The sequence below is a fragment of the Colletotrichum tamarilloi genome (assembly GCF_030869305.1).
Source record: "Colletotrichum tamarilloi strain Tom-12 chromosome Unknown Scaffold_115.1, whole genome shotgun sequence".
Taxonomy (NCBI): domain Eukaryota; kingdom Fungi; phylum Ascomycota; class Sordariomycetes; order Glomerellales; family Glomerellaceae; genus Colletotrichum; species Colletotrichum tamarilloi.
In genome coordinates, this window is record NW_026849498.1 from 1 (window position 1) to 26,308 (window position 26,308).

General features: G+C 51.7%; 15 protein-coding genes across 15 annotated transcripts; 7 read left to right on the top strand and 8 right to left on the bottom strand.

Moving 5' to 3' along the window:
* Positions 1-446: 446 nt before the first annotated feature.
* Positions 447-2,015, top strand: CTAM01_14160 (uncharacterized protein; the record flags this gene model as incomplete). The annotated part of the gene is made up of 4 exons (XM_060530161.1): positions 447-655; positions 712-832; positions 892-1,057; positions 1,108-2,015. The coding sequence occupies 4 exons, from the start codon at positions 447-449 to the stop codon at positions 2,013-2,015; spliced, it is 1,404 nt and encodes a 467-aa protein (XP_060375218.1).
* A 1,167-nt stretch (positions 2,016-3,182) lies between these two features.
* On the bottom strand, positions 3,183-4,865 carry CTAM01_14161 (NmrA-like family protein; the record flags this gene model as incomplete). The annotated part of the gene is made up of 5 exons (XM_060530162.1): positions 3,183-3,475; positions 3,563-3,854; positions 3,928-4,009; positions 4,063-4,272; positions 4,831-4,865. 5 exons carry the CDS (start codon positions 4,863-4,865, stop codon positions 3,183-3,185), a joined length of 912 nt encoding a protein of 303 aa, XP_060375219.1.
* Positions 4,866-5,033: 168 nt separating this feature from the next.
* Positions 5,034-7,296, top strand: CTAM01_14162 (uncharacterized protein; the record flags this gene model as incomplete). The annotated part of the gene is made up of 3 exons (XM_060530163.1): positions 5,034-5,309; positions 5,476-5,513; positions 5,580-7,296. The coding sequence occupies 3 exons, from the start codon at positions 5,034-5,036 to the stop codon at positions 7,294-7,296; spliced, it is 2,031 nt and encodes a 676-aa protein (XP_060375220.1).
* A 181-nt stretch (positions 7,297-7,477) lies between these two features.
* Positions 7,478-8,440, bottom strand: CTAM01_14163 (uncharacterized protein; the record flags this gene model as incomplete). Its single annotated transcript, XM_060530164.1, has 1 exon — positions 7,478-8,440. The coding sequence occupies one exon, from the start codon at positions 8,438-8,440 to the stop codon at positions 7,478-7,480; it is 963 nt and encodes a 320-aa protein (XP_060375221.1).
* Positions 8,441-10,175: 1,735 nt separating this feature from the next.
* On the top strand, positions 10,176-11,380 carry CTAM01_14164 (uncharacterized protein; the record flags this gene model as incomplete). The annotated part of the gene is made up of 3 exons (XM_060530165.1): positions 10,176-10,359; positions 10,423-10,787; positions 10,841-11,380. 3 exons carry the CDS (start codon positions 10,176-10,178, stop codon positions 11,378-11,380), a joined length of 1,089 nt encoding a protein of 362 aa, XP_060375222.1.
* Positions 11,381-12,199: 819 nt separating this feature from the next.
* On the top strand, positions 12,200-13,906 carry CTAM01_14165 (uncharacterized protein; the record flags this gene model as incomplete). Its single annotated transcript, XM_060530166.1, has 2 exons — positions 12,200-12,729; positions 12,796-13,906. The coding sequence occupies 2 exons, from the start codon at positions 12,200-12,202 to the stop codon at positions 13,904-13,906; spliced, it is 1,641 nt and encodes a 546-aa protein (XP_060375223.1).
* A 254-nt stretch (positions 13,907-14,160) lies between these two features.
* On the bottom strand, positions 14,161-15,729 carry CTAM01_14166 (uncharacterized protein; the record flags this gene model as incomplete). The annotated part of the gene is made up of 1 exon (XM_060530167.1): positions 14,161-15,729. One exon carries the CDS (start codon positions 15,727-15,729, stop codon positions 14,161-14,163), a length of 1,569 nt encoding a protein of 522 aa, XP_060375224.1.
* Positions 15,730-16,421: 692 nt separating this feature from the next.
* Positions 16,422-17,505, bottom strand: CTAM01_14167 (uncharacterized protein; the record flags this gene model as incomplete). Its single annotated transcript, XM_060530168.1, has 6 exons — positions 16,422-16,471; positions 16,534-16,559; positions 16,655-16,709; positions 16,997-17,089; positions 17,288-17,341; positions 17,397-17,505. 6 exons carry the CDS (start codon positions 17,503-17,505, stop codon positions 16,422-16,424), a joined length of 387 nt encoding a protein of 128 aa, XP_060375225.1.
* Positions 17,506-18,262: 757 nt separating this feature from the next.
* On the bottom strand, positions 18,263-18,647 carry CTAM01_14168 (uncharacterized protein; the record flags this gene model as incomplete). The annotated part of the gene is made up of 2 exons (XM_060530169.1): positions 18,263-18,523; positions 18,588-18,647. 2 exons carry the CDS (start codon positions 18,645-18,647, stop codon positions 18,263-18,265), a joined length of 321 nt encoding a protein of 106 aa, XP_060375226.1.
* A 611-nt stretch (positions 18,648-19,258) lies between these two features.
* CTAM01_14169 (uncharacterized protein) lies at positions 19,259-20,202 on the bottom strand (the record flags this gene model as incomplete). Its single annotated transcript, XM_060530170.1, has 2 exons — positions 19,259-19,610; positions 19,664-20,202. The coding sequence occupies 2 exons, from the start codon at positions 20,200-20,202 to the stop codon at positions 19,259-19,261; spliced, it is 891 nt and encodes a 296-aa protein (XP_060375227.1).
* A 536-nt stretch (positions 20,203-20,738) lies between these two features.
* On the top strand, positions 20,739-21,887 carry CTAM01_14170 (uncharacterized protein; the record flags this gene model as incomplete). Its single annotated transcript, XM_060530171.1, has 2 exons — positions 20,739-21,464; positions 21,516-21,887. The coding sequence occupies 2 exons, from the start codon at positions 20,739-20,741 to the stop codon at positions 21,885-21,887; spliced, it is 1,098 nt and encodes a 365-aa protein (XP_060375228.1).
* Positions 21,888-21,976: 89 nt separating this feature from the next.
* On the bottom strand, positions 21,977-22,584 carry CTAM01_14171 (uncharacterized protein; the record flags this gene model as incomplete). The annotated part of the gene is made up of 2 exons (XM_060530172.1): positions 21,977-22,474; positions 22,534-22,584. 2 exons carry the CDS (start codon positions 22,582-22,584, stop codon positions 21,977-21,979), a joined length of 549 nt encoding a protein of 182 aa, XP_060375229.1.
* A 1,035-nt stretch (positions 22,585-23,619) lies between these two features.
* On the bottom strand, positions 23,620-24,099 carry CTAM01_14172 (uncharacterized protein; the record flags this gene model as incomplete). Its single annotated transcript, XM_060530173.1, has 1 exon — positions 23,620-24,099. One exon carries the CDS (start codon positions 24,097-24,099, stop codon positions 23,620-23,622), a length of 480 nt encoding a protein of 159 aa, XP_060375230.1.
* A 501-nt stretch (positions 24,100-24,600) lies between these two features.
* Positions 24,601-25,038, top strand: CTAM01_14173 (uncharacterized protein; the record flags this gene model as incomplete). The annotated part of the gene is made up of 1 exon (XM_060530174.1): positions 24,601-25,038. A coding segment is annotated over one exon (438 nt), but the record flags the coding sequence as incomplete, so codon positions are not given.
* Positions 25,039-25,234: 196 nt separating this feature from the next.
* Positions 25,235-25,936, top strand: CTAM01_14174 (uncharacterized protein; the record flags this gene model as incomplete). Its single annotated transcript, XM_060530175.1, has 2 exons — positions 25,235-25,626; positions 25,771-25,936. 2 exons carry the CDS (start codon positions 25,235-25,237, stop codon positions 25,934-25,936), a joined length of 558 nt encoding a protein of 185 aa, XP_060375232.1.
* Positions 25,937-26,308: the final 372 nt, after the last annotated feature.

Here is a 26,308-nt window from a genome sequence, read left to right on the forward strand (position 1 = left end):
CGATCCCAATACGAAGTTCGCGAACATCAGGGATATCCATCGGGCTCAAATCGAAGCGGGTGAAAAGGAGGTTATCACGGCTGAATCCAGCGACTCTGAATGCCCTAGTGAGGCTGGCAGCTGTATTGTAGTGGGTGTGGTTGAGGATCAATAGTTAATAGTAATGAGGAGGTTGGGTTGTGATCCCATCGTTTTTGTGGTGCCAGAAACAGGGGGGTGCCAGGAAGTGGGTATGTTGACTTAACATGTCGCGAATGTCGAAGCCAAAGCAACTGTGATACCATCAGCTGAGCCGAATTTAATATTGACCCTCTCGTTGATCACTTTTACAAGAGTTTTTGATACTCTCTCGAACATCTTGTGTGTTGTCGTTTGCTACCGGTCTCGATCCAAAATTCGCTTGGTGACGGTGGATCGAGTAAAGACACCAACCACCCCAGAGAGCCATGACAGGCAAAAGACGAAGAAGCTCGGAGACCACTCCCTCCGCAGCCAACGATTTCAGCTTGCAAAATTTGATTCGAAGAGCTGATCGCGGACTCGCGGGTCGACTACCGGAGCCCGGTCCTCATGCAGACGTCTACTTCCGTAACCTCTACTCGACGGAACCTGACTTTGGGAAGCTAGGCCGCCAAGACCCAAAATTTGGCACTCTGTGCGTAACAACATCACGAGACTCTTCTTTACCTCAGCTGACCGACTGTTACTCAGGCTCAAACGTGGAAATCTTGATTTCAATGATCCATCTGCCGTAATGCAGCTCACAAAGACGCTACTGAAAGCTGACTTTGGGCTGGATATTGAGCTACCCGACGATCGTTTGTGTCCGCCAGTGGGTTCACTCCTCCAAACGTCTGGGACATCTCTTCATCACACTGCTGACAGCAAAAGGTACCAAACCGCCACAATTACCTTCTTTGGCTCAAGACCCTACTAGATAGCACTACCTACAGTGATCCGGATCAGAAAATCCTCGGGCTCGATATCGGCACCGGAGCAAGCTGTATCTACCCGCTTCTGGGATGTACCCAGCGGAAATGGTCCTTCTTCGCAACGGGTATATTACTGTTTCTCGGATGTTTTTGTTGAGATACTGATTAGCAGCAGACATTGACTCAAAGAGTCTGAAATTCGCCGAAAAGAACGTAGAGTTGAATAACCTTCAAAGTCGCATCTCCATCATTGCTCGTGCACCTCAAGATCCCATGATCCCTTTGGCCGCTTTGGGCACAGAGTCGCTCACCTTCGTCATGACGAATCCCCCATTCTACACATCCGAAGACGACCTCCTCAACTCGGCGAAGCAAAAGTCGCGCCCTCCTCTGACGGCATGCACCGGCGCCCCAGTGGAGATGGTGACAGACGGCGGCGAAGTCAAGTTCGTGTCCAAGATCCTTGAGGAATCACTCATCCTGCGCGAGAGGGTCCAATGGTACACGTCCATGTTTGGGAAACAATCGAGCCTCGAGGAGTTTATCGCAATTTTGAAAGAGAAGAGCATCGATAACTACGCAGTGACGGAATTTGTTCAAGGTAACAAAACAAGACGGTGGGCCGTCGCGTGGAGCTTCGGTACGATGAGGCCGTCAGAGGAGACCGCGAGGGGGATGAAGGCTGCAATTTGGAAGAAGCTGCTCCCTCCGAGTGTGGAATCTGAAGTCACTGCATTCCCGCTTGGCACAGAGATAGGGAAGCTGCAAGATAAGATCCAAGAGCTCATGTCTTCATTGGAACTGGTCTCCTGGGAATGGGACCGTCAGAATCTTCTCGGTATCGGCAGGGCGCGAGAGAACGTGTGGAGTCGCGCCTGGAGACGGAAGAAGATGCGGGAGGAACGAGAGGGCAAGGCTGCCGTCGAGGGGTTGTTGAACTCTGAGGTATGCAAGTTTGGTTTCGAGATTGCGCTGGATGTTGGACGAGAGAGAACCATCCTATGGTGCCGGTGGAGGGAGGGGCATGATCAGGCACTCTTTGACAGCTTCGGTGGTTTTCTCAAGACTCGCGTGGCCTTGTGATTGATCAGTCTCATCACTACCCGAACCAAAATTTGCGAGCGACAGGTTGTTTTCTCTTCCAAAACAACATCTATATATTATAGATAAGGTCGTGAGTCAGCGTCTGTACAACCAAGATTCCGTTGAAGCTTTCGGGCTGCTAAAGACTGTGGCAAAAGCCTTGCCCTTAATTGTGATCGATGGCTACACCATCGCCGTGAATAGCTCCTTCTTTGCCTAGTGCCTATGTCGTGCAGATGCCTTCAGCTCCGACTCACCTATAAATGGGAATTTAAATGGGAACAAAACTCTTTCCTCATAAGGGCAGATAGAATGGCTCGTGAGTGTGAATCACAATCTCAATTGATTGCCATATCCAGTATGGGTACCTTAGCTGGCGGCGAACATCAGCTGGTCGGTGAACCGCGGCGGTATTGCATTTATCACATTCACTTCAACACTATGAGCGTTAGGAACACATATAAATACACCCTATCTATCAAGGAGGAAACATGGTGGTACGTCTCCTCATTATCACACTTAACAAGTATCTCTCAAGAAGCTCTCATCTTCCCAACACTTTAGCCGTACTAAAGCAACCTGATCGAGCTTCTTAAAACGCCAAAGGCCAGCCACATTTACATCCCAACACTATCCAGAATGTGCATACCAATAAGGTCAAAGACCTGCCGCCACGGGATTTCCAGGAATAGCTGCCCCGACTGTGCTCCTGCCTTGAGGCTTTGAAAATGGAACACGCCAAAAATTTGGGGACTCAAGGTCGAAACCTTCCTATATACACTACGACAGGTTCTGCCTCGATGGTCTATGTATACTACCGCATCTCGAGTGGCGCAGTCAAATGTAGCGAACCGGTTTCTTAGGTCCATCCGGTACTTTAGTAATGAGATAATCTAATTCTTTTTCACCTGTGCTTTTCCATGTAGTTCTCTATGAGCCCTTTGTCTCATAGTTATGCCCTCAACGTGACCCTCAAGTTTATTTGCATTTCATGTGCTATCCAGGGCGGATTTTGACCTTTCAATCCGCCATACCATAGTCTTTGGTGACTTCTAGGGCCTTGAAGGGCTAGCCGCAAAGACCCGATTGCTGTACCTTATGCTCAGAAGATCGCGAGTACATGTAGTGCTGGCTAAAGATCATGGCTCTCTGAAAATCTCAAATGCACTAGTAGGACATGAACACGGTGGTGGCTCCCGCATCAATCTCCGCCCACGCGGTGGCCAGAAAGTCTTCCGGTTGAGTGAACTCGTACTCAGGCAAGAGCCGGTTCCACTCGTCAGAGCACTCCAGGTTACCAGCCACAATACCCCGCAGCATGCCAGAAAGCAGGCTAGGAGCGATTGCATCTAAAGTTTCGGGGGGTATCGATGGGTGCTCAACCTTGGGGAACCAAGGGGCCTTGACTACCCCTGCTTTGAGGTCGTCGGACTTGAGCTTGGTCACGTCGAAAGGCTCGCCTTTGTTGGCATATCAGTGACTTGTCCACAGAAAAAACAAAATGTCTGAAAGAAAGATGGATCGTGGGTAACGGTTCAGTCACCTACCACGTATCTTCTCGCCTAGCGCAATGAGCTGCGCGACTGATACCTGCGCGCCTTGGACGCCGCCAATGACAGGCCATTCGCCTTCATACTCCACAGCTAAAGCGACAACTCTAGCAAGATCCTGCGCTGTCGTGAAGGTAATAATGGCGTTTTCACCTCCATTAACGATAAGAGCGCGACGTTGATAGAAGTTAAAGGGTGTCTCGAAGAGCTGGACATGCTTGGAGGAGCTGAACGGATATGTCATATAGTTGGTGAACAATCCCGGTTGGAACAGACAGTATTCGAGGACCTAGCGTCTCCAACTTCGATGAGTCACGTGTACCGGGTCAGGGTTGGGGTAGTTAACTTGAGAACGCGAATACCTTCTTGTCTTTGTTGATGGTTGCGAGGTACTTTCGAGTCTCTTCCTTGAAGCCGTACCAGAACATGTACTCCAGTTTGGAACTAGATCAATCAGACACGAAGTAGATGCATGAGACATGATGTAGAAGACTCACGAACCCCACTCGCTTGGAGCAAATCGTCTAACGCCAGCTTTGATGGATGCATCGATCAAATTCTTTTGCGTATCTCTCTGTGCGACGTTTGTTGGATCGACGGGTCCGGCGACAAAAGAGAGAACAGTGTGAACTCCTTCAAGCACTTGAGACAAGTGGGCAACATCGTTGTAGTTTGTCTTGAGGGCCAAAATCGGTGACAGGGACATCCTGCAAAAGTCAGCTAATTGTTGATAAAATATGGCGTGGGGGACAGGATTGAAGCAACTTTTCTAGATAAAATCAAGATTTCGTGCTTGCCTCTAGCTACCAGAGCATCTAGGATCTCTCGTCCAACATCTAACCAAGGTCTTCATTAGTCGGCGCCTAGAAAAACTGAAAAGTTGTCGGAACCTACTGCCAGAGCCGCCAGCAATCGCGATTCGGACCATTTTCAAGCGTTGGTCTACTCGTGGGGGTTGGTTTTCTCAACTTTTGACTCTAGATTGTTGTCCTTCTTTGGATGGTCGATCCTACGCTTATTGGGTCTTTGCAAGATTGAAGGTAGATTGGAGGCAGCATCACAGGGCGAACGGCACGGAATATATATATGTACATCACTCATTACATATCGTTGCAGACGATTCATATCTCCATCCCAAATGTCTTTCTAGGCTCCGCCGCTCATGCGGTCTTCCCGTCCGGCCTCAACACTTGTGAGGACTAGGATGTGTAAGACCGCTAGGTACCAAATCGTAGCTCCAGCCTTCGGTAGTCTATTAGCCCCACCCTCCGCCCGATTCACCGGTGCGGCGGCGGAGCATGGCGGGGGATTACTAATGGACAACGTTCTCTCCTTTGTCAGCTGATCGCCGCTACACTCCGCCGCCAAACCGGCGGTCGAACAAAGATACGCCTGTTGGACTTTCTTACGAGTCACACTTGACAACAATGACCTCAGGCTATATGCTGAGTGTGTCGAATCAAGCATCATGATGGCCGCAACTGAAAGAATCCCGACCGAGGAGCCTCCAGTTGCCGACTCCGCTCCGGCGCCGAAACGGCGAAAGCTGCGCAAGGGGACGCAAAGCTGTTGGGAATGCAAGCGACGCAAAGCCCGCTGTACATTCTCGCCCTCCACGCAGGATATCTGTGATGGCTGTAAGCGTCGCGGAAGTGATTGTGTCAGTCAAGATGTCGCTGATCTGCCTCCACCTCCTGGCAGCAACAAGCACATCGTAGACAGACTTGGCCAAGTTGAGGCGCTGGTGAGGCAGTTGATAAAATCAGGGACCGAGATCGAGCACCGCATTCAAGATCGACCGGTCTCTCCAGCTGGATCTCATAGCCGGATCTGGGATGAAAGGATCACGCCTAGGCGATCCGCTTCCCCCACCGTTCTCTCAACCGCAACCTCCCAACCACATTGCTCAGAATCTCGAAATCAAGATGCTCGAGCTGAAAAAACGGTGGTACGTGGTTGTATTTGCACATTGCATGACACTAAAGCTGATCGTTTAGGAAACACATACTCAAAGGAGCGTCTCGCCTGCGCGCTCCGTAGCGGAGCGACTAGCCCATCCAACTCTCGCTGCATCGTCCACACAAGCAGACGAAATCATCTCCACGCAGCTTCTCGCTGCATGGCCAAGTCCGGAAGACATGGCCATCATCTTGGCGATTCCGGTGGAAACTTCGCAAATTATTCGAGCTGTCATATGCACTAGGATAAGCCCCAACCCATCCACCCTTCCGCTCTCCGCGGCTTTACTACAACTACCGCCCACTGGGTCACATCCGGTGCTCATCGCGAGGAGTCTATTGATCTTAGCCTCGTTTCTCCAGGGTATGCCATATTCCGCGTCCCATCACCTAGAGAAGCTCAGCACCAGCTGGTACAACATGATGTCACGAGCGGTAAAGACGGCCCACGACTTGGTCACATGCAAGGATGATCTAGTCAATTCTCTGGAAGGCATTGAATGCATCATGCTGGAGGGCCTCTATGAGAACTACGCTGGCAATCTGCGTGTTTCATGGCTCGCCGCACGCCGGGGAGTCGCAATTGCGCAGATGCTCGGCCTCAGTCGGGGCATCAAGCCGCGCTCCCTCGTCGGCTCGATCATTGAACCGAATGATCTCTGGTTCCGTCTCGTACAGTTCGATCGCTACCTTTCCCTCATGTTGGGCTTGCCGCAGAGCGCACTCGAGGACGTCTACGCTCGCCCAGATACATTGGAAGGATGTCTTCCATTAGATCGGTTTCTTCGCCTCTGCACTGTCGCTTGCGGACGCTTACTGCAACGGGATCCTTCGGAGGTATTTGACTACGAAAAGGCCCAAAATATTGACAAGTTACTGCAAGAAGCCTCAACCGTAATGCCAGCACAGTGGTGGGTCGCTCCGACCCTCGCCTCGGAGAAGGGCCATCTGGAGAAGATTCGGGAAACGTTACGGTTCAACGACCACTTTATGTACTATCATCTCCTTCTCCAGCTCCATTTCCCCAACATCTTACACCCAATATCAGAGCACGACAGAGCGACAGCCGTGACGGCAAGCCGGGAGATCCTTTCTAGATTCTTGTCCTTTCGCGCGACTAGACCGGCGCGATTCTATTGCCGAGGTGTTGACCTCATAGCATTTCTATCGTGTACCTCATTGTGTCTAGCGCACATTTGCAACGCCCCTCAAGATACAACGGACGGAAGGAATACCTACTTCTCTGCACATCAACGCCTCAGCGATCGGGGCATGGTGGAGCAGGCTCTGGTCGTCATGCAGAAACTTGTGGATCAGTATAACGATGAGATCGCTACGAGAGTCGCTACACTTCTCAAACACCTCTTGCGCATCCAAAACGACATAACATTGGGAGTGAGATACAAGGTCGCATTTTCGCCAGAAACATTCCTGGATGACGATCTTGGGTACCGAGTGAAGCTGACGGATCAAGACACTGTCCTCAACATCTGTCTACCGCACTTTTGGGTCATCAGGATTGAACGGTTGTCTAATGGGACGTTGATACCGACCGGATCGAATTCGCAACCTCTGTACCATCGTCGTCCCCAAGATGAGCGCCCATGCTCAACCGGAAGTCAAGACGCCGTCGTTCCGCTTCCTGGAGATATGGAACTGCAGAATCTGGTACAGTACCCATGTGAGGAAAGTTGGGCACTGAATAATTTGGATTTCACGTTCTTGGACAACTACATGGGGGGTAGCTTGGGTACGGGCACCGAGACTGCTTAGCAGGGGTAGTTTGTGAGATCGCTATTAAGAACAGGAGGAAAAGCAGCTTTTTGGGCTGATCAAAGTTCAGAAAGCAAATGAATCGGGAAGAGATACTCATACACCTGAGTTGGTCAGGATACCATCAGAAGAGCGAAAAAGAACAAGATATCTGGCAAGGAAAGAACATCGGAAAAGAAGGTCAGACCAGACCAAGATGTCTGAGAGCAGTCCAAACTCTGTGCACATTATTTCCCATCCCATTCGCCGCCAACTGCGGTCCCATCATTCCCCTAATGTGTGTCTGGCCAATGACATCCATCGACTCCCACAGCTGCCTTAACAACTCCATTTCAAATATCGATTCGCGAAAGATGCGAGCATATCCCACAAACAGAATCTGCATCGCCGTGGGAGGCAGAAATGCCTCCACGCTCGGCAAAAAGTCGAGGAGGAACTCTGCAATCGGTCTTGCCAGCAAATCGGAGCAGCCAAAGGCCCGGTCCTGGTCCAGCACGCAACAGAGAATGAAGATGTGCCAGAATATCTCCCGTACCGTCACGAATCGATCGCGGGCATTTGCGAGGAGGTAGCGCGGCCGGGCGAACAAGTCAAAGGCGGCGCCGCCGCGACTGCCAGTGCCCACGCCCATACCCGCACCCATGGCCCCGTACGGCGGCGCGTATGCCTGGCTTAGCGCCTCGAGGTGTCTGAAGATGAACGTCGCGCCGCGGGCGAAGGCCTGGTCAAAGTTTTGGGGATCCATCAGGGTTCCCATGAAGCCGTCTTCGTAGCCTCGGAGGAACTCAGGGACGGGGAAGAGGCCCTGCTGCATGAAGTTTCGGGTTCGGGGGAGGTGTTCGTGGAGTAGATCGCGCTCGAGCAGAACCCGCGTGCCATCAGGGAGGAGGACTGTGACTCGGTTGCGGATCCGGCCTGGCTGGTTGGGATGCAGGGGCGTGGGGCCGAAGTTGTTGTTAGTGATGTTGAAGAGTTGCGAAAAGTCGAAGAGGCGGGGTCCTGGATTCGCAAAGGCTGGAGTGGAAGGGCCGCGCGGGTTGGGCCCGAAGTTGTTGAAGTTGACGCCAGGTCTGGTGCCAGTTGCGTTATTGAATCGAAACCAGTTGAAGTCTGGTTGGGGCTGAGTAGGCCACGGGCGAAACATTTCGAATCAGGAGCACAACTGGGTGTGTGAGATTCGAGTAATCCCATCAATAGTTAGGAACGCTACGACAGAAGGGATATAGATTTGGGTTATATTGGAGAAATCTTCATCGGTCTCAATGTTTTAGCCTCATCGCTCTTCGCTACACACGCACAACCGATACAGCAAGCAAGGGCGGGGTCCGGTGTTTGCTGCTCTGACCTATAGCCTGTATGTGCCGAGTTCTTTCTGGCGGTGAGGACCTGTATGCAGCCGAATTACTGTCGATTCGGTGATAATCAGCTGTGTGACGGATGCACACATAGCGGTCAAGGATGCCGCAGGGTACCAATATCAGTGCGTTCAACCTCATGAGGCGGTGGTACATAAGCAGAGTATGAAACTATACATCGTTTCCGTCCACCACAGTGCGGATTTGATCTATGTTAAATTGGGTGGTCGAAGTTACAGCAGAACGGTTTAGGGTGAGGTTTTACAGATGGCCCTTCGTCAGAAACTCAACTTTGCCGCCTTCCTCAGTTTGGAAAATGACCTGGAGGTACCGCAGACTTCAAACTACCTGAGTAGGACGTACCTTGTTCAGTATGTTCAGAGTTGAAAGACACACCAATACAATGGGGATGCTCACGGTAGACTGGCGGAAAGAACTCAGCTGCGGACTGAAGATTAGCAAGACGAATGCATGTTTCAGGCTAAACCACTGCATGTTCTTCTTTCAAAGCAATTAAATCACTGACCTACATTGAACTCATCGTTTATTTGCATCGTGAAATTTGTCGGAATTCTTTTGCTTCATTCCCTCCCTGATAAAGTACTCGTTACACAGCTTCAGATGTGGCTATTTCTGTGGCGAGGCACCCCTAGTGATCACCAAACCCACGGTCTCTGCGGCAACAGTCGATCTAGGAATGAATGCCATCTGGAGACAGAGGGATGGGTGATTCTACGGCCTACTAGTTTCGAAGCAGTTGACATAGGTGAAGTGATGGAGAGATGAGGTATTTCTCACAGCCAACCCTACTACCTACCGAGCCCTTGCTCAAAAATAGAGACGTCGAGGTCATCGAAGATTGCTCTGATACGCCAAGCTTCAAGCGCTTCGGCTGTACAAAAAAACCCGACTTACCGAAGAAGTGGTGCCAAGCGATGAAAGACGTAATGAGAATAGATGGTTGCATCGAATAGACATCCCCATGCGAGTTGCAAACCCTCGGTAGGATATGCGACGAACCAGCTGTAGATACGTCCCGCACGGCATGTAACTCAATATAACTTCCTACAAAACCTAGAAGTTGTGGCTAGCGCACCATGTTCGGAAGTATACATTACCGCAGGAAGAGTTGGGAAGGTGTTTACATGGTTGCCTATCCAGCTGGCACTGCGCAGATCCTACCCCCTTAGTAGAAGCCTGCAGTGAGCCCCTTATTGAACAAGACATGGTGTATCCAGACGTCAAAGACAAGCGGGCCTTGATACTCCCGATATACGCCCGTGTCACGCGAGCTGACTTGACTCCGGACTTAGTAGACAATGAAGCCGAGGTAGTAGCTCGAACAAATGATGAACCAGGCGCGAACTCCTATCAACCGCATCCACTCCCTGCTTCTTGGCGAACTCATTGCACACGGCCCTGGAACTTTAAAAGGCTTCAAGCTACAAAACTTTCTTCTATCTCAAGTTAACCACTCAACCCTTAGTTTTAGCGAGACCTTTGCAACTGGGTCCGAGATTCGAAATGAAGCTTTACACAGTCATACCGGCTTTGTTGCATTTGTCTCTATCCGCCACTTGCTATGCAGCCAAGTCATTCTCCGCCTCGAATCTTTACTATGCTGCTGGCCTAAATGATCAGCAACAGACCACACTTTTCCAAGGCCTCCAGAGCGCTGGTGTCAAGGTTCTACGAGTATGGCTTGATGGTAAGAAACATTTGGCCTAACGACAAAGATGATGCGTGCACACTGATTCATTTCTTGTCGCAGGCCAATCGGGAAGCGAAAAGGGCACAACTTTGGACAACTTCAACAGCCTCCAGGGTGACGGTCCCGATACGTGGGACGACACCGTACTCAACCGCCTCGACAACTTCATGGTTCATGCCCACGACTACGGCATCAAACTGCTCGTTTCCATCCACAGTTACAACGCTCTCGAAGCAAATTCTGACTTTTACGGCAAGTGGTACGGCACCGGCGACTTTTACACGAACAATGAAGCGATGGGGTACTTCAAGACGCGCATTGCGCATGTTCTTGGACATGTGAACCCCAAGAATGGCAAGACCTGGGCTCAAAGCTCTGAGTACATCTTTGCCTTTGAGGCGCAAAACGAAGCTATGCATCCACAGGTAAGACGACATTCCGCCAACGGGCGATATGACTAGACTGACGACGCCTTCAGGGGAACCCATCAGCCCTAGCGTCATGGCAGTGCACGATGGCACAGGCAATTAAGCAAGGCCTCAACGGCGGTACCGATATTCTAGTCACTACCGGAGGCGGTGCCTACGTCGACAACTCTCTACTAGACCCATACTTCAGCTGCAGCGCCCTGGACGTCCTTGCCATCCACGCCTACGGAGTTGACGATTTCGCTACGTCAAAGCTTCAGCCCTACGTCACCAAAGCCAAGAATGCTGGAAAGAAGCTCATCATGCAAGAATGGGGCGCCTGTTACACGGATGCCCCGAACCACAACTGCAACGGCGGCAGTCCCATTGGTACAGGAACCAGAGACTCCAACATTCGTACTTGGGCTGCGAGTATCGACGCTGCCGGGATTCCGTGGTTCTACTGGCAGATCTTGCCCAACCCTGACCCCCACCACGGATGGGACTATGAGGTGGGAATCAACGATGTGAATTGGAACGCGCTCAAGGCGGCTGGTCTCGCCGCAGGCCAAGCAGAATCGGCATTCGACTTTGACCGTTATCTCTTGTGATGGGTGTAAGTCAAAGTACACAAAATGGTTAACCGGTGGAATGTGCGCCAGCCATACAACAAATGAACAGAGAGGTTGATTAATGAGAAGCCAATTCTTGAAGGCTATGTCAGATGAACGTCGATGTGACGCGGAGAATGGAAACAACCAGGCGGAAATCTCCCAACTGTGAATTGGCCCACGTCCAGGCTAGTCCATGCCAATGTGCCTAGCTTAGGGTAGGCAGCAGCATCTTAGCGTATCTAGTATCCTTACTTAGAGCACGTACATATTCACGTATTGCGCAGATGGATGACCGGTAATTGATATTCCCGCATGCAAGCCTGATTCATTCTGTTCTTCAAGTAGCTAAACTATAAAACCTCACACTGGTGCCCATAGCTGGCATCGTTACGATACAGTATTGAAATTGTTTCCTGGAACCACCCAGAATGGATATCACCCGCCAAAGGCACCTTCTCCTGGAGAGACTCAGCCCAGGTGATCGTTCCTCAAGGAAGTTTCAGGAAACTGCTGGTCGACGTGTAGGGACCATTGGTGAATGGGTTTTACAAAACCCACAAGTACAGCATTGGGCCAAGTCTCAGGGACCGCAGTTTCTCTGGGTTCGTGGTGATGGTACGCACAGCTCGATTCCATCAAATTGATGAATTTGCGCATTATGCGCTGCTTTTCAGTCGCTAATTGCACTCCAGCATCGTCCGGAAAGAGTTGCATAAGGTATGGCGCTCAGACTCTTGCCTCTGGCGGACCTGACGATTCATTTCCCACAGTTCGCTCCTCGTCGAACACCTTTCAGCCACCCAGCTCGATTCCAACATGAGGTTCGCCGTCGCTTGTGTACAATTCGAAAACAAAGGAGTCTATCACTCATTGGTAGACTTCGGGGCTGCGATCACTTCCATTACCAGGCAGATTGTAGCCCAACTCCCCGAGTCGTCCGAGACCCTCAAAAGACTCATCTCCGCACCAGCAATTGTGTTCACGTGGTGGTTAGACAACTTCCAGGTAATCTGGGCCGAACTCGAAGCATACTTTGAAAAGATCTACATCGTCTTAGACGGTCTAGACGATCCAAATCCGGCCGCGTTTTGCGACTTTGTGGCCAAGCTTCGCCTCTCGGACAAAGAGTCGTCCGTTCATGTTGTTCTATTGAGCCGCTCAAAGCCCTTTGAGGAGGCCCTTCGAAGGTTTCAAGGAGCGAGCCTAGAGGTATGTGCAAGTCAGAAGGATCTGATTCAATACCTCCAGCAGTCTTTTCAAAGCAACCACGATGTACACGCTGGAGCGCTATCCAAATCTGAGCTGGCACAGACGTTGACGCGATGGGCTGGGCTTTTCGACCACCGGTAGGTGCGCGCACATATTCATGACCACAACCTGTCTGGCATTCGCTCATGATCAACGCTATCAAGTTTTATGCCCATATCTGGTCAAGACTTTCACCAATCAGCATCTCCAACGGGTTTCGGGGTTTTGGAGGCCGTTTCGCAGAAACTCTCTCGGGCGAATGCTTTGCAGAGGGGCGCCACGTTTTGCGAGCTCGCCGTGACTAGCATCACTCAGTCTGCACACGGGGACCTAATCATGACGATTCTCTATCTCCTCATCGCGGCCGAGAAGACTAGACACCATCTGAATGGCGAGGCTATCTTGGATGCATTGCGTATGAGCGATCAGTCGCTTGCAGGTGCCTTGCCAGCAACGACGGGGGATCTTGCCCGCATGTGCTCAGACTTTGTCTTTGTCAGTGAGCAAACACAGGTATGGGTCATCAAGTCTCCTCTTCTAGCAGAGCATCTCGATGAAAGACGTGCGTCACACTGCCCAACGGACACGATTGCCAGCATATTCCTGCGATATTTGTCGAAACAAGAGTTCACAGCCGGCGCGTGTGGATCATCTACAGCGCTCAAACGCCGCTTCAAAGAACATGCACTACTATCGTTTACCGCACGAAACTTGAGCCTATGGATGGCTTATGTTGACGTGGAAAGCATCTCTGCGGCTTTCTTACAATTCTCTTCCAAAGCCGCTTCAATCGATTCCTATTTGCAAGCAGCCGAAGCCTGGGAGTTTAATGAGGAATCAAGCTACGAAGAGCTTGAGGCTGTTGAAGAGCGCTGGAATGTCTACCCAAAGGGATACTCGGCGCTTCATCTCGCCGCCCATTTGGGAGCAGGGAAGACTATTGTAGGTGAACTTGTTCGGCTCGGTGCGGATGTGGAGGGGCTAGACAGGATGTTGCAAACGCCCTTGCATGTTGCAGCCTACGGAGCACAGTTTAAAGAAACGATCCGAGCCCTCTTACAACACGGAAGTGACGTGTCTGCCTTGGACGATGGGGGGCAGGAACCTTTGTCGATCGCTTTGGTTCACGGGAGCGTTGGAACGGTCCGAATACTCATTGACCACGGTGCCAAATTTGATACGAGCGATGAGGATCTTCTGGGAGAATGTCTAGAGGAACAACCGCAAGTCTATGTATATTTGATTGAACGAGGCCTGATCTCTAATCAGAGCTAGGTGTATAATAGAGCATTTCGCATCTTGCGGCGGAAACAAGTCTTGCAATAACTCCTATTCATCCTGGAGTTCCACTTCTCGACTCCTATTTCTTATACGATGAGAATCGTCGACATTTGCCGTCAGATCTTGATAAGGCGCATTCCTCCCGTCGATCGTCTCCATATAATCCAGCGCGGTTTTTTCTTCGAGTCACGCCAGGGTCGTTGGCACCGCTGTTCTGACCGCGCACGTTATGAAGAAGGCGCTCAATCTCAGGCGTCGTGAGGGCCGAGGCCTCTTCTGTACGACTGTTTCCCCCGCGACCATTTGCGGTTCCACTTGCGTAAAGACCACGATCGCCGTTTTTCAATGATCTTCTCGAGATTCCACGCTTCACCTGGATTGAAGTTGCAGGAGATAAGCGAGCTTCCGTTGAGGAGTTTACGCACCGCCTGCGGAAAGTCTTCGAATAGGAAACAACGACTGAGGGGATTCGAACCCGTGAATTCATGATCAGAGTAGGATGAACCCCATGCGCCAACTCTTCTCTCTGCCCAAGACAGCTGTGGCAGAATACCTCGTTCGAAACATTCCTCCCTTGCCTCCTGCCACGCGGCGTCTCGCAAGACGACCTTTTTGAATATTTGCTCACACTCCCAGTCGCCCTCCGAGTCTCCGACAAACATCAACTTGAAGGCGTCTTGAGGCATACCAGCTGCAGGTAAAGCCAAGGCCTCTACCATCCAGGTGGCTATAGAGTAAGAAATCTCGTCTGTCTTCTTCTCCCTCAGAGGCAATTCCTCTTCCCAAGGTTCCATACTAATGGGATCGCCCTGAAGGATAGAGTCCCATACACTGACGCGACGCTCGATGCGTAACAGCGGGTTCTCTTGGCAGAACCGGATCAACCCTAAACCGTGGCATTCCGGGTAAGACAGTGACGGTCGATCTTCTATAAGTTTGATGTAACGAATATCGGCTCGAGAGGATGGAGTCATCGAATCAAGAAAGTGTATAGCGGCGACAGCTGCCGAGTAACAAAACCTGGTCAGATCGACGGGCGGCTCGCGCTTCTCGTACAGGTCCTCGCATTCTATGCTGCAAGTCTCAAGACCGCCAGAGAGAATGCTCATGTCATCGACATTGTTCTGGGTGGGAATCGTCCAATTCTGGGGCCTGAGCTCGAAGAGTTCGCTCATCGGGATACCTCCCTTCATGTTCCATTGTCCACCCGCAAGACAGGCCCGACGCCTATTGATTGACTCCTCATACTTGCGGTTGTCAAATAGACATCGATGGGATTTGATCGTATTGAGAGTGAAGCGGACGAAATCGCGAAACGTCGACGGAGTCTGGCCAAAAGGAGGATGAAAGTTGAGATGTCGCAGTTGTTCTTCCTTCACCACGTCCAAAAGGGGGGCGAAGGACGGGAAAGCGTTCGAAACTTCTTTGACAACTTGATCGGGAAGAAAGCTGGAATCAAGAAATTCGCTAAAGACCCGTTGCAGGTCGCATTCCACCATTTGCGTCATGTTGCTGAAGTGGCCAGCATTGAAGCGATATTGTTGCGACTGAGGACAAAACGCGGAGAAGGTAATAATATTATGCTGAAAGGGTAACCCTCGCATCTCCAAGGCAGCGCACTTGCAAGTGTACAACAAATCGAGAGAGATAGGTTTGTCGTTGCCGGTTCGCAGCTTGTTGGCGTGCGGATTAAGCTTGTATCCTCCGTCAAGCTGAAGATAGTATTTGTAGATCAAGTTGCGCAATTCATTCGGAAATTTGAAGAAAACCAAGCCGCCCTGCGCATCGCAAATGCGTGAACTTGCGATTTGAGCCATTGTGTGTGAGAGTGAGCGAGCGTGTGCGAGTGAATGAGTGTGTGGAAATGACTGTGCGGAAATGACAAGGTAAGTTCAAGAGAAGAAGTTAAAGGTAATTCGGTCTTGATAGAGATCTTTGGTGTGCAGGCAGGCTAGATATATGGCTGCGTGAGCAGGTTGATCAAGGTCCGCATCTGCAGCTTTCTCCGATACGTGATGTGGCTGAACTGTGACTAGCGCGGATCAAGGGGTTTTTAGACCGATCACGTGGCACAGCAAGAGTGGCTGTCAAGAATAGATAGATGTACGGACAATATGGAGAGGAAAACTAAGGTAGACTCACCATTTCGTATGTCAGAGAGGCCTAGAAAAGCGCCATAGTTATAACACACCACGCATCAGAGACGGCCGGAACAAGTTTTTTAAGGACGGAGTATCGCCCAATTTTATTTGTTTTTTTATTCTGCCTTTGCTGGTTGCTCGGGCGGTTCTCGATATCGAGTACACAGTATTAATACACAGTATCAATGGATACTCCCACTATCTCGATAGACTATTTTTTTTAGATTTTCCAACTTTTCAACTTTCCCTCCTGCAAAGTTCACAACCACGGCTGGATGTCGAGTGGGCATTAGCAATACGTTCCATAAATGAGTATAAGACATCCGTTTCAGGGACTGATGGTGAATTGAGATGAATTACCAGGACACTTACATCATTGACGGCGATATTGGGCGCCCGACGCCACCACCTTGTGAGCCTGCTTGTTTTCTGTTAGCATTCTGGGCTGCTGAGACTCCTCACATCCAGACGTTTACATACCGCCCACTTGGCTGAGTTTGCCGCCCCTTATCAGAAGATGTTAGCTTTCTCTATATAGAATAGATCTTTCTGGTCGCCATGGTCTGTGGGGATTAACGTACTCCAGGTGACAGCAGCTCACAATGGTGTGGCATCGGAGATGCCCTCGTCGCCGTCGTTAAGAATGATGCCGACCTCTACAAGCCATGGCGGTGTTAGCTGCGGGCCGTCAATGACGTTGTCGGGTCGTGATCTCACTCTCACCACTGATGTCTGCCCCCAATAACGGAGCCCGTCAGCACAAGTCATGTTCAAAAGGAAGTTTGGATGGCTTTGACGACAAACCTACACGCTTTCAACTTCGACTCGTACACACACACACACATTCGTTACCTCGTTTCCTTTGTCGAAATCGAAAAACGCTGCTGCAATGAATCAGTTATCAATTTGCCATGGCACGCGCTCATGTATATGTGTAACACACCTTCCCTCGCCGTCTGTCGCTGTCGCCCTGTCGCTGTCGCCCTGTCGCTGTCGCTGTCGCTGTCGCTGTCGCTGTCGCTGTCGAATTGTCTACCTACTCTAAGATGATCAGCTCACGATCAAGTGTCCAAATCATCCTACCCATTGCATCAGAACACAGTGCACTGCCTCGCATAGCATGCGATGCATTCCCCGCTGATTGACCTTGAGGTCATGCACCATGGTCCTTGACTAAAAGCAGCAAAACACGAGGATACAGCGCGTCAATTATATTCTCACCTCAAACACATACTGTCGAAATGCCGAGACGCCCAGTTATCGTCGACCCCTGGGACTTCCTCGATGGCTAAAGAGAATAGTTAGAGGATGCAATCCCGTTTTCACTTCACCAGAACACGTACCCAGAAGTTCAATCCCACAAGCATCATACTGGAGGACCCCGAACTGTGGCAAGGTCGTCTCAAGGAATACGGATTGGACACTGTCGACTTGAAGATCCGAAACACGCATGTCGACATGGCTGGTGCGGAACAGATACGAGTTAACATTCGACAACCTTCTCAGTGAAAATGTACGTACGTGTTGCCCTTATTGGCGCCCAACTGATGCAACATGGCAGCCTCGAAATGCCTGACCGACTCCCGAGTATTATTAATACTCTAGAATCGCTACGTGGGAGGAAATTGGGAAGGATTAAAAGGAAAAATCTGGCGCTATTAGAAAAGGCAGAAAGTAGGGGGTGGTTTTCGGCTGTTCGGAGGGCGATTAATGTGCTGCGGCGGCGGGGTCATTCTGATAAACTTGTCAGCTCCCTGTTCTATAACGTGTGACGAGAGTAAATTATAAGATTGCATACAGCATCTTGAGATTGGTCAGTGTCGACAGCTGCTTGCCGCATTAGTATATCCCTGTGGTCCCCGGCGGTGAACTGACCTACTCGGTGACGGCTGCGGCCGGCTGTAGTCAGTTATGAAGTTTTGTAAAGTACGCAATAAAGACACTCGATATTGACCCTAATAGACCAGCTTGCCCGTGAAGGCGAAGATGGCCCCCAATGAGGCGGACCGGACCCCAAAGGGTAAGTGATAATGTGTGTATTTATCACTATCGAGGCATAACTAGGGCTTCTCGCATGATGGATGGGCAAACTATGCATTGTAGTGCCCGAGTACTAAGCAAACCAGTAATGACCTGCAGTTCCACCAAAGGCTGTCTTCCCCCGGCCTCCCTCGTTCCAGTCTCCGAGGCAGAGGCACCAGACACCCCATCACGCTCCATCTCTCTTTTGGAAGATTTTGTCGGGTGTTTGCCGCCCAGTCAAGCCAAATTGTTCAATGGATAGGTAGCGGATAGCCCACGCGGCAGCAGCCTTGGAATCACGCGTCAGCAACTTCTTCAAATCATGGTGACCGACTTGCTGATAGAGCCGTGTCCGCTCAGCCAACAAAGCAGGACAGTGGATGAAGACATGCTCGACGGTGTGCTTGCCCTGCTTGCACGGGCAGAGGTCGTCGACGATGTCGCGAACCTGGTGAAGACACAAGGGTCAGTCAAGGGCAGAGACCGGCAAAGGAGAAGGGAATGCGACGAACATGGATGGAGAAGAGGTAGGACTTGAGTCCCACGACACCAGTCCTAAGGTGGAAGAACATGGTGCTCTCAGCACGCGTGAGCTTGGCATAATTAGTGAAGAGAAATTATTACTGGTGGTAAGTTCGTGAGAAGTGGAGCAAGTCGGAGGGAAGATTGGATAGACGAATATGCGCTAGTGATTGGCGAGTCATCGCTATAAGCAGTACCAGCGTTCATCCTGAACAACACTTCTCCTAAAATTCGCCGTCTACTACGTGTATTATGGAATGTCTTCTCGTAGTCACTCAAATGCAAGGGTTGACGAGTTAGAAGTTTCAGTCATAGCCTTTGTTGAATTTTCTCTGCTTCTAGTCACAGTAAAACCTTTCATGTATCGACTCGGGCCTGGGGTGGCCGACCGAAATAGAGGTAGCACATGAAGGTGGTTCAACTTGTCGAAATGTTCAGAGACCAGACTTGGTGGCTTGGTTGGTGTTTCGAGCTGGTGATACACCGCAAGTGCTATCTTGTGTCGTAAAGTACTGATGACCGCAAACATGTCTGCGTTTGATTCTTTAAATGTACAAAGCTCCGAAAACAAATCGAAACTTGCACGCTTCCATGCTATGCAACGCTGTCATTTTCTCATGTCCGTCATACATGCTCACATATGCATCATGCCTTGCGTAAATCACTGACCCCACATGAGAACTCTCCACCGCCAGCCTTCGAGCAGCTTCATGTCCTGGTCTACAACCTCAACATCGCCTCTCTCGATCTTGGCACTTAGTCGCTTCAATCGCTTGGATACGGTCTTGGCCACCTGCAAAGAAACCTCATTGGTGAAGACGTAGAGTACAGCAAAGACAAAGAAGGCGATGCTGGCGAAGCTGTTGCGGCCCAGGAGACTATCCTTGATGCGGGCTACCAGTGCTTTGCTGCGCCAGAATGCGTACTCGGTGCTGTTAGACGCTTGGACGTCGGTTTCCGTCTTATCAGAAGGGCGGCGGAAGATGCGCTTCACGGCTGGGATAAAGGTTGCTCTATAGGCAGTTGTCAGCGAGGTCCCACGATCTGCCGTGTCATGAGATCTTACACAGCCCCACCGATGAGCCAGTTTCTCCAGCGGTGATTTTCGCCATCTTTGATTAGGGTTCCAACCTCCTTTCGCAAGACCTTAAGATCACCTAGCAGGACACGACCTTGGGCCCTGATCTGATCCTCCAACTCTAACGACATGGCACCATCCAGTCGGCCCCTCTTTCTTTGCAGAGACAAATACTCCCGAAGAGCAAATTGGGTCCCGGTCTTGACCGTTTTCAGGTCCTGCGTCGTCGTAGTAAGAGGGTTCAGGGCAGCTGAAGGGCGCGGACCCTCCACCATGCTAGCCTTTTGAGGGTAAGGATTTGGATAGGCTGCAGGGCCAGACATGTGCTCAACTGGAGCTATACTCGTCGGTCCAGGAGGCGGTCCTCCATAGACTGTCCCAGGGTACGGAGCCGTTGGTGTGGTAGACTGAGGCGGCCGAGAGTACGGGTCGACTGAGACCCCCGGCGGCGCTCCAGACGGTGGTGGAGGGTAGGAACCGGGTCCAGTGTACGGACCAGGCGCCGTTGCAACCGGCCGGCCGTCCATGGTCTCGGGAAGCAGGACACCCTAGGGTTACTTAGCGGCGGTGAGAGATAGTGTCTTTCGGGCTGCGACTAGAGCAGAGCGGATCAGGCGGGAGTGGAGGCGGGTCTCTCAGATCAGAGCACAACCGCAACGAAAGAACAATAGGACAAAAGCAAGGAACAAAGAATGGAAAGTCTATGGACAAGGTATGGGGATAATATGAGCAGCGAGAAATTAATGAGGTGGCGGGGGAGCGAACTTGGAGAAGAGCTGGAAACAACTCAGCTCACTGCAGGGCGAAGGCGGAGGGAAGGTGACGGGAAGGTGAAGGCGGCATAAAGGTGGGGGCTTGCCAGCGAACGGGACCCACTGCGGGATGTGGGTCCATCACACCGTTCCAAGTGTGGCGCTAACTCGAGGCTTCAGCCACACATTGGCAGCTTCGCTTTCTCCCGCGGCGTCACTTTCTGCCAGAGCTCAACCAGGTGTGAAGCCTTTCCAGTCTTTCGCAAAGCCAACACCACCGCGCCGGTGCCAATTCCCTCTACAGATACACAATGCCCGAACCAGCGAGCTCACGGTTTACGCCGTCCAACAAGACAACAACTGAGCGCATCTCAGACAGCACCGTAGGCCTCGTCGCGCTCTCCGACTTTCGCAAGCGACGCGCCGAGGTCCTCGACCAGCAAGACCGCGAACGAGAAGCCGCCCTGTCCGGCACATCCACACCAGACCGATCCAACTCCGCGACCCCAGACCCCGGGAGCGACTCGGCCAGCGGTGCGACCAAATCCAAAAAGAAGAAGAAGAAGCTCGGCGGCAGCAAACTATCTTTTGGCGACGATGAAGAGGAAGAGGAGGGTTCGCTGCCAGTAAAGAAAGGCATGAAAGCAGATGAAGACGAGGATGAGAAAAGCACAACCATAAAGAAGTCCAAAGTCGTTGCCAACTCGTCCGTCGCGTTTGTGCCCAAGGTCATGTCGAAAGCAGCCTTGCGACGCGAGGCGGCCGAGAGAGAGGCGCTGCGCAAGGAGTTCCTCGCGATACAGGAGGCCGTCAAGGCGACGGAAATTGCGATACCATTTGTGTTTTACGATGGATCGAATATACCTGGTGGCACTGTCCGTGTCAAGAAGGGCGACTACATCTGGGTTTTCTTGGACAAGAGTCGAAAAGTTGGCGCCGAGTTAGGCGTAGGAGAGAAGGCCAATGCACGAAGAGAATGGGCGAGAGTTGGTGTGGACGACCTGATGCTCGTCCGGGGGTCCATCATCATTCCACATGTGAGTCAAATATGCTTCTATATTTTCGAGTCTTTCACTAATCCTCTATAGCACTATGAGTTCTATTTCTTCATCATCAACAAGAATGCTGGCCCAGGTGGCCAACAACTGTTCAACTACAAAGCCGACGCGCCGCCCAAGAAAGACGGACCGGAACCAGACGAAGCCCCAGCTGCCCCCTCTGGCGGCCTGACCACCGCAGCTGCTCTCAAGGCGGCTGCAGTCAAGGCCCTGCCTGACATCAACACCCTTGAAGGTGCCACAGACGACCCTACCCTGACGAAAGTGGTGGATCGGCGCTGGTATGAGCGCAATAAGCACATCTATCCAGCGAGCATGTGGCAAGAGTTTGACCCCGAGAAGGACTATGACACGGAGGTGCGGAAGGATGCCGGCGGCAACACGTTCTTCTTTTCGAGGTGAAGCCTGTATCGTCGGCAACATTTGGCGAGCCTGAATCAAAGGACCGCTGAGGGAGAAAGATTTACGCCACGAGCGGTGTCCTTGCGCCTTCATCCCGACAGCGTGCGAAGAGTCAAGACGATACCCAGGATAAACAGCCATCCCGGCCAGAAGACCATGACGATCAGCATGTTGCCTCCCGGGCCCAATATTGTTGTTGCAAACTCCATGAAGACCTTCTTCCTCAACTTCTGGATTCGCCTGGATTCCCATACATGTCTCATGGACGTGCGGAATGCTGTCGTCGTCTTCTTGATGGCAAATAGCGAATGGACGGCGAAGAGTCGGGTTGCTATGACTGCCGATGTGAGGGTTGAGGTGGCAAGAAGGTGTGCGTAGAGGAAAAGCAGCGACGACGCCACGGCCACTACTCTTTGGAAGCGGACCGCGATGTCAAAGGTAGGCCCGAGTGCGGCAACGAGATCCGACCGTTGGCGGATGGTCACGCCAGGCTCGTGTTTGGACGAGGTCAAAAGGGCGACTTTGTTCATGATGGCGACGGCAGAAGAGGTCTCGGCGAAGACGTGATCACGACCTACAGCGGTGCCCTGTTTGTTTTGACGTGCTCCAATGCCATCCGAAGCGTGGCGAGCACGTTGCAACTCACGATATATATCAAGAGGCATCTGAAGAGCAGCGGCAACTGCATGCGGTTCATTCCACCCTATGGACTTTTGGACTCGCGGTAAAAGCGCCTCTGAGGATCTCGATAACACATAAAGTTTGGATGAGCATGAACATCAGATGTGATAGAGCTCGCAGCTGCCGCGGCACTTTATGCCTAACATGAGCGATGTCTAGAATTTTCTACCCCTCCATTGTGTCGAGATTGATGCTGTGACAGCCCCACCGCCGCATCCTTTCCCTGGCGACAAACCATGTCGACACGTGGGGCTGACAGTTCGCCGGATCGGTTCTTGAAGCTCACATCGGGCCTCGAGGCTGGAGTGGAAGATCAGCAACGTGGATTCTTGTCGACTCTTATTCGTGGAATCCTTTAGCCCCCCGTGGGATCTTGCAGGCTAGAATTTCCATCTTTCAACTTTGGAACGGTTGCGTTACCCCTCCATGAACCCTGATCTTTAACGCTTTAGCTTCCATTGGCTGTGCACATCAGTTTGATCTTATCGCTTTTATCGCGCTCGTGATTGAAGAGATACCACCTTAAGTAGGGTAGCTCCGGATTTCCTGACCTCTCGGAGTTGGATATGGAGGCATGTGGCGGACCCGTGTTTCGGCCGCCGACCGTGGAGCAAAGAGGCATTCTGACGGGTTGGCTCATCTGCCGTTTCCGGGATGCGTCCGACTCAAGCGGATTGTTTACTCCGGCATTTTCGGGTCATATCGGCCACAGTTAGGAGATGGGTGCTGATACCGCCACACCTGTGTGCCACACTTAGTCATCACACCTGGTCATACACTCCCAGCTCCTAGCTATGGCTGGTGCTTCAGCCACCTGCACAACCAAGGGGCCACCAACTCTAAAATGCGAATCTCGTCACGATCATTACAGCACAAACAAGAATCGTAGTTTCTTCGCCGTCTAGGTACGGATAGTGACAGACCGCCATCTTCAGCCGCTTTCTCTTTTCTCGGGTGTGCATTGAGCGGTCAGATCCCGGCGGCGATGTGTTCCTGCATTTACCCAAAACACAAAACATCCATCTCGAGAGAGGGTTCATTTACGGGAGAGTCACAAGTCGGAAAAGGACCAAAGATTGTTCGGCGGCCCTGGGGTCCCAGACCCATGAAGTCTGTGAAGACTGAACACAACCGCAGCGAGGTGTAACGTTCCCACGAGGGTTTGAGGCGAAATAAAAACGTTTGAGCGACGATCGAATTCACTGCTTTCCGTCCAGTCCGACAGAGCCACCCGCCAAGATCCTTCGTCTGGGCGGCAGTGGCTGGTTGACAGGCACTTTGATAATAGGCACGACCGGCTTTGTCCGCTCGTCAATGAGTTGAGCGCGCCGCCTGCCCACCGGAGCCGAGGATGGCATGACGAGCATGACAAGCGCCGATCCGACAAGTGGTTCTTCAGTGGAGATGCGGCTGGAAACGAAGTCACTTTAACTATTGCGACTTGACTGCACCGCATGACGGATGGGACCAGAAAAACAAACGCAGCGATATGCATATCTTGCAGCCTGGCTCCATGCAGGTTCCAGGTCATCGATCTTCCTGGTCGTATCTGCCAGCGTTTGCATCACAAGGAGCCACCGAGGAGGGCGCGGTTCATCTATTCTTCCCTCGTAATCCAGAATCTGACCGAGGAAGTCCCATCCGGTCTTTGACAACTGATTGGGATCAGACGAAGAGGAACAACGAGACCCTGGAATCGTCCCATCCGCTACTCAAAACGTCCAAGGTGTAATTACCCGTGACTCTCAGCAAGGTCGTCGCTGCAAGCAAGAGGGACTGTCATTGAGACCATTCATGCATATCCATCCCATCCCACTAGCATCCTCCTTTGCTGTGTTCAACACGAGCCAGGGATCGGCAGTCCGCTCCAGGGCACACGCTGTTCGAAAAAGCTGCTAGCTTGCTAGCTGTCAGCTGCCGAGCCGAGCACTAGGCAGGCCCCAGCTGAGTTTACGTGAAAATATAGTGAAATCATGAGGACGAGAGACAATTCTTCTAATAATACACATTTCGCCCCAACCCGAACCAGAATGGTGCCTGCAGCGACAAGCCGGAATCGGGCAATTTTGATCGCTCTTCCAACCCCCATGCTCCGCTCAGCGCCGTCTTCACCCATTCTACCTACCGTACGAGTGAGCGATGCGACCCCCCCTCACCCCTCTTTTTGTTTCTCCCGCTTGTCTGCCAACGGGCACGATCTACGCCGCGTTTGTGGGGGAAGAGGGGATGGGATGGGATAGGTGAGAAAGGATGTCGCTTGACGGCGACACGGTCCATCCACTTGACTGCGGTCGCAAGAAATACGAGAATGGTACCCTTTGTGCTACGTCATGGTTCAACGGTGCCACCTCTCCGGCCTTACCGACTTTCATGCAATGGATGGCTGGGACTCCCGGGTTTAGGCTCTTTGATGGCATGCTGTGTGGAAAGTCAACTGGCGATCTTTTGTCAATGTCGAGAGGATTGGTAAAAAGTTTGACGATGCGATGTGTACTTATACCTGCGTGATGTTCCTCGTCTTAACTCTTGAGATTTGGCATCACAGCATCACGCTTCTTCCGTCTCATCTCATTTCATCCCACCTAATCCCACTTCATAGTAAACATAAACTCATCCTCTCAAATTAAAGACCCCTCAACCCATCACAACCCTCACCAACCCTCAAAATGCACTTCCTTGCCAGCCTCCTTCTCCTCGCCCCAGCCCTCGCCTCCCCCATCGCCCAGCGCGAGGAGACGTGCGGCCAGAAATCAGGCAAGCTCTCCGAGTGGACGCTCACGGGTTTCGACTACCACGCCAGCTACATCTTCAGCACGCCTTCCCACCAGAACTCGTGGGGCTACATCAGCTTCAACGTCTCCAATCCGGTCCTCGACTACACCGTCGCCTGCTCCGCCGCCAGCAGCCGTCTCAACGACTTCTTCTATGGCGAGCAGGTCTATCAGTGCACCCCGCCCGAGGGCGGGGAGAGCACGGCCACGTCCTTCACGTGGAGCACGCCTGAGAAGGCTGTTGCGTTGAACCAGTCGTGGACTTGTAATGATGATCCCAAGTACCCGTAAGTCACATCCTCTCAACTCCCTACCGGTTTGCCTTCTACCTCGTGGGGTTTCCCCTGGCGATGAAACATTTGCGCCGAAAGCGTCACGGAGTACGGTTTGCCATAAGAAACGCCGAGGCTAATTGGAATGTGAACAACCAGAGCCCGCTACACCGCAAAGGGCGGCGCCGTCGCCGATCTCCAGTGCGAGGAGACGTTCTGGCAAAACGACAACTGGACCATTGGCCAGATTTACTCGACGCGCAACATCAACTGCGGCATCATCACGCTGCCTACCCCGATCAAGGAGATTTCCGCGGTCGCTTAGACGGGACCATTCTAAACCACGGTTCATGGGTAACCAGAGTTCCATCGCGGGGCTCAATTCCATCCGCACATAATTGACGACGCTTTACACGACTTTTACGATGATTTGCCTGTTTTGCTTTCACGACACTCCTTTGAAGGATGCTTCGCACTTTCGCATAGTTCCGGCGCCTAGAAAACCCTTCCCGGCCATTGACCATGATGATGGGGGTTGGGATGCTATTTCGGGATCAAAATGGGACACGGAGCATATAGAAGCATGTTTGGAATAATTCTAATGATCTAATTCTTCTTCATAACTGAGCAGACTCACTGAATGCCCCGTTCGGATGACCGTGGCTTCATTGTTACGTTCAAGGATGTCCATATGTAG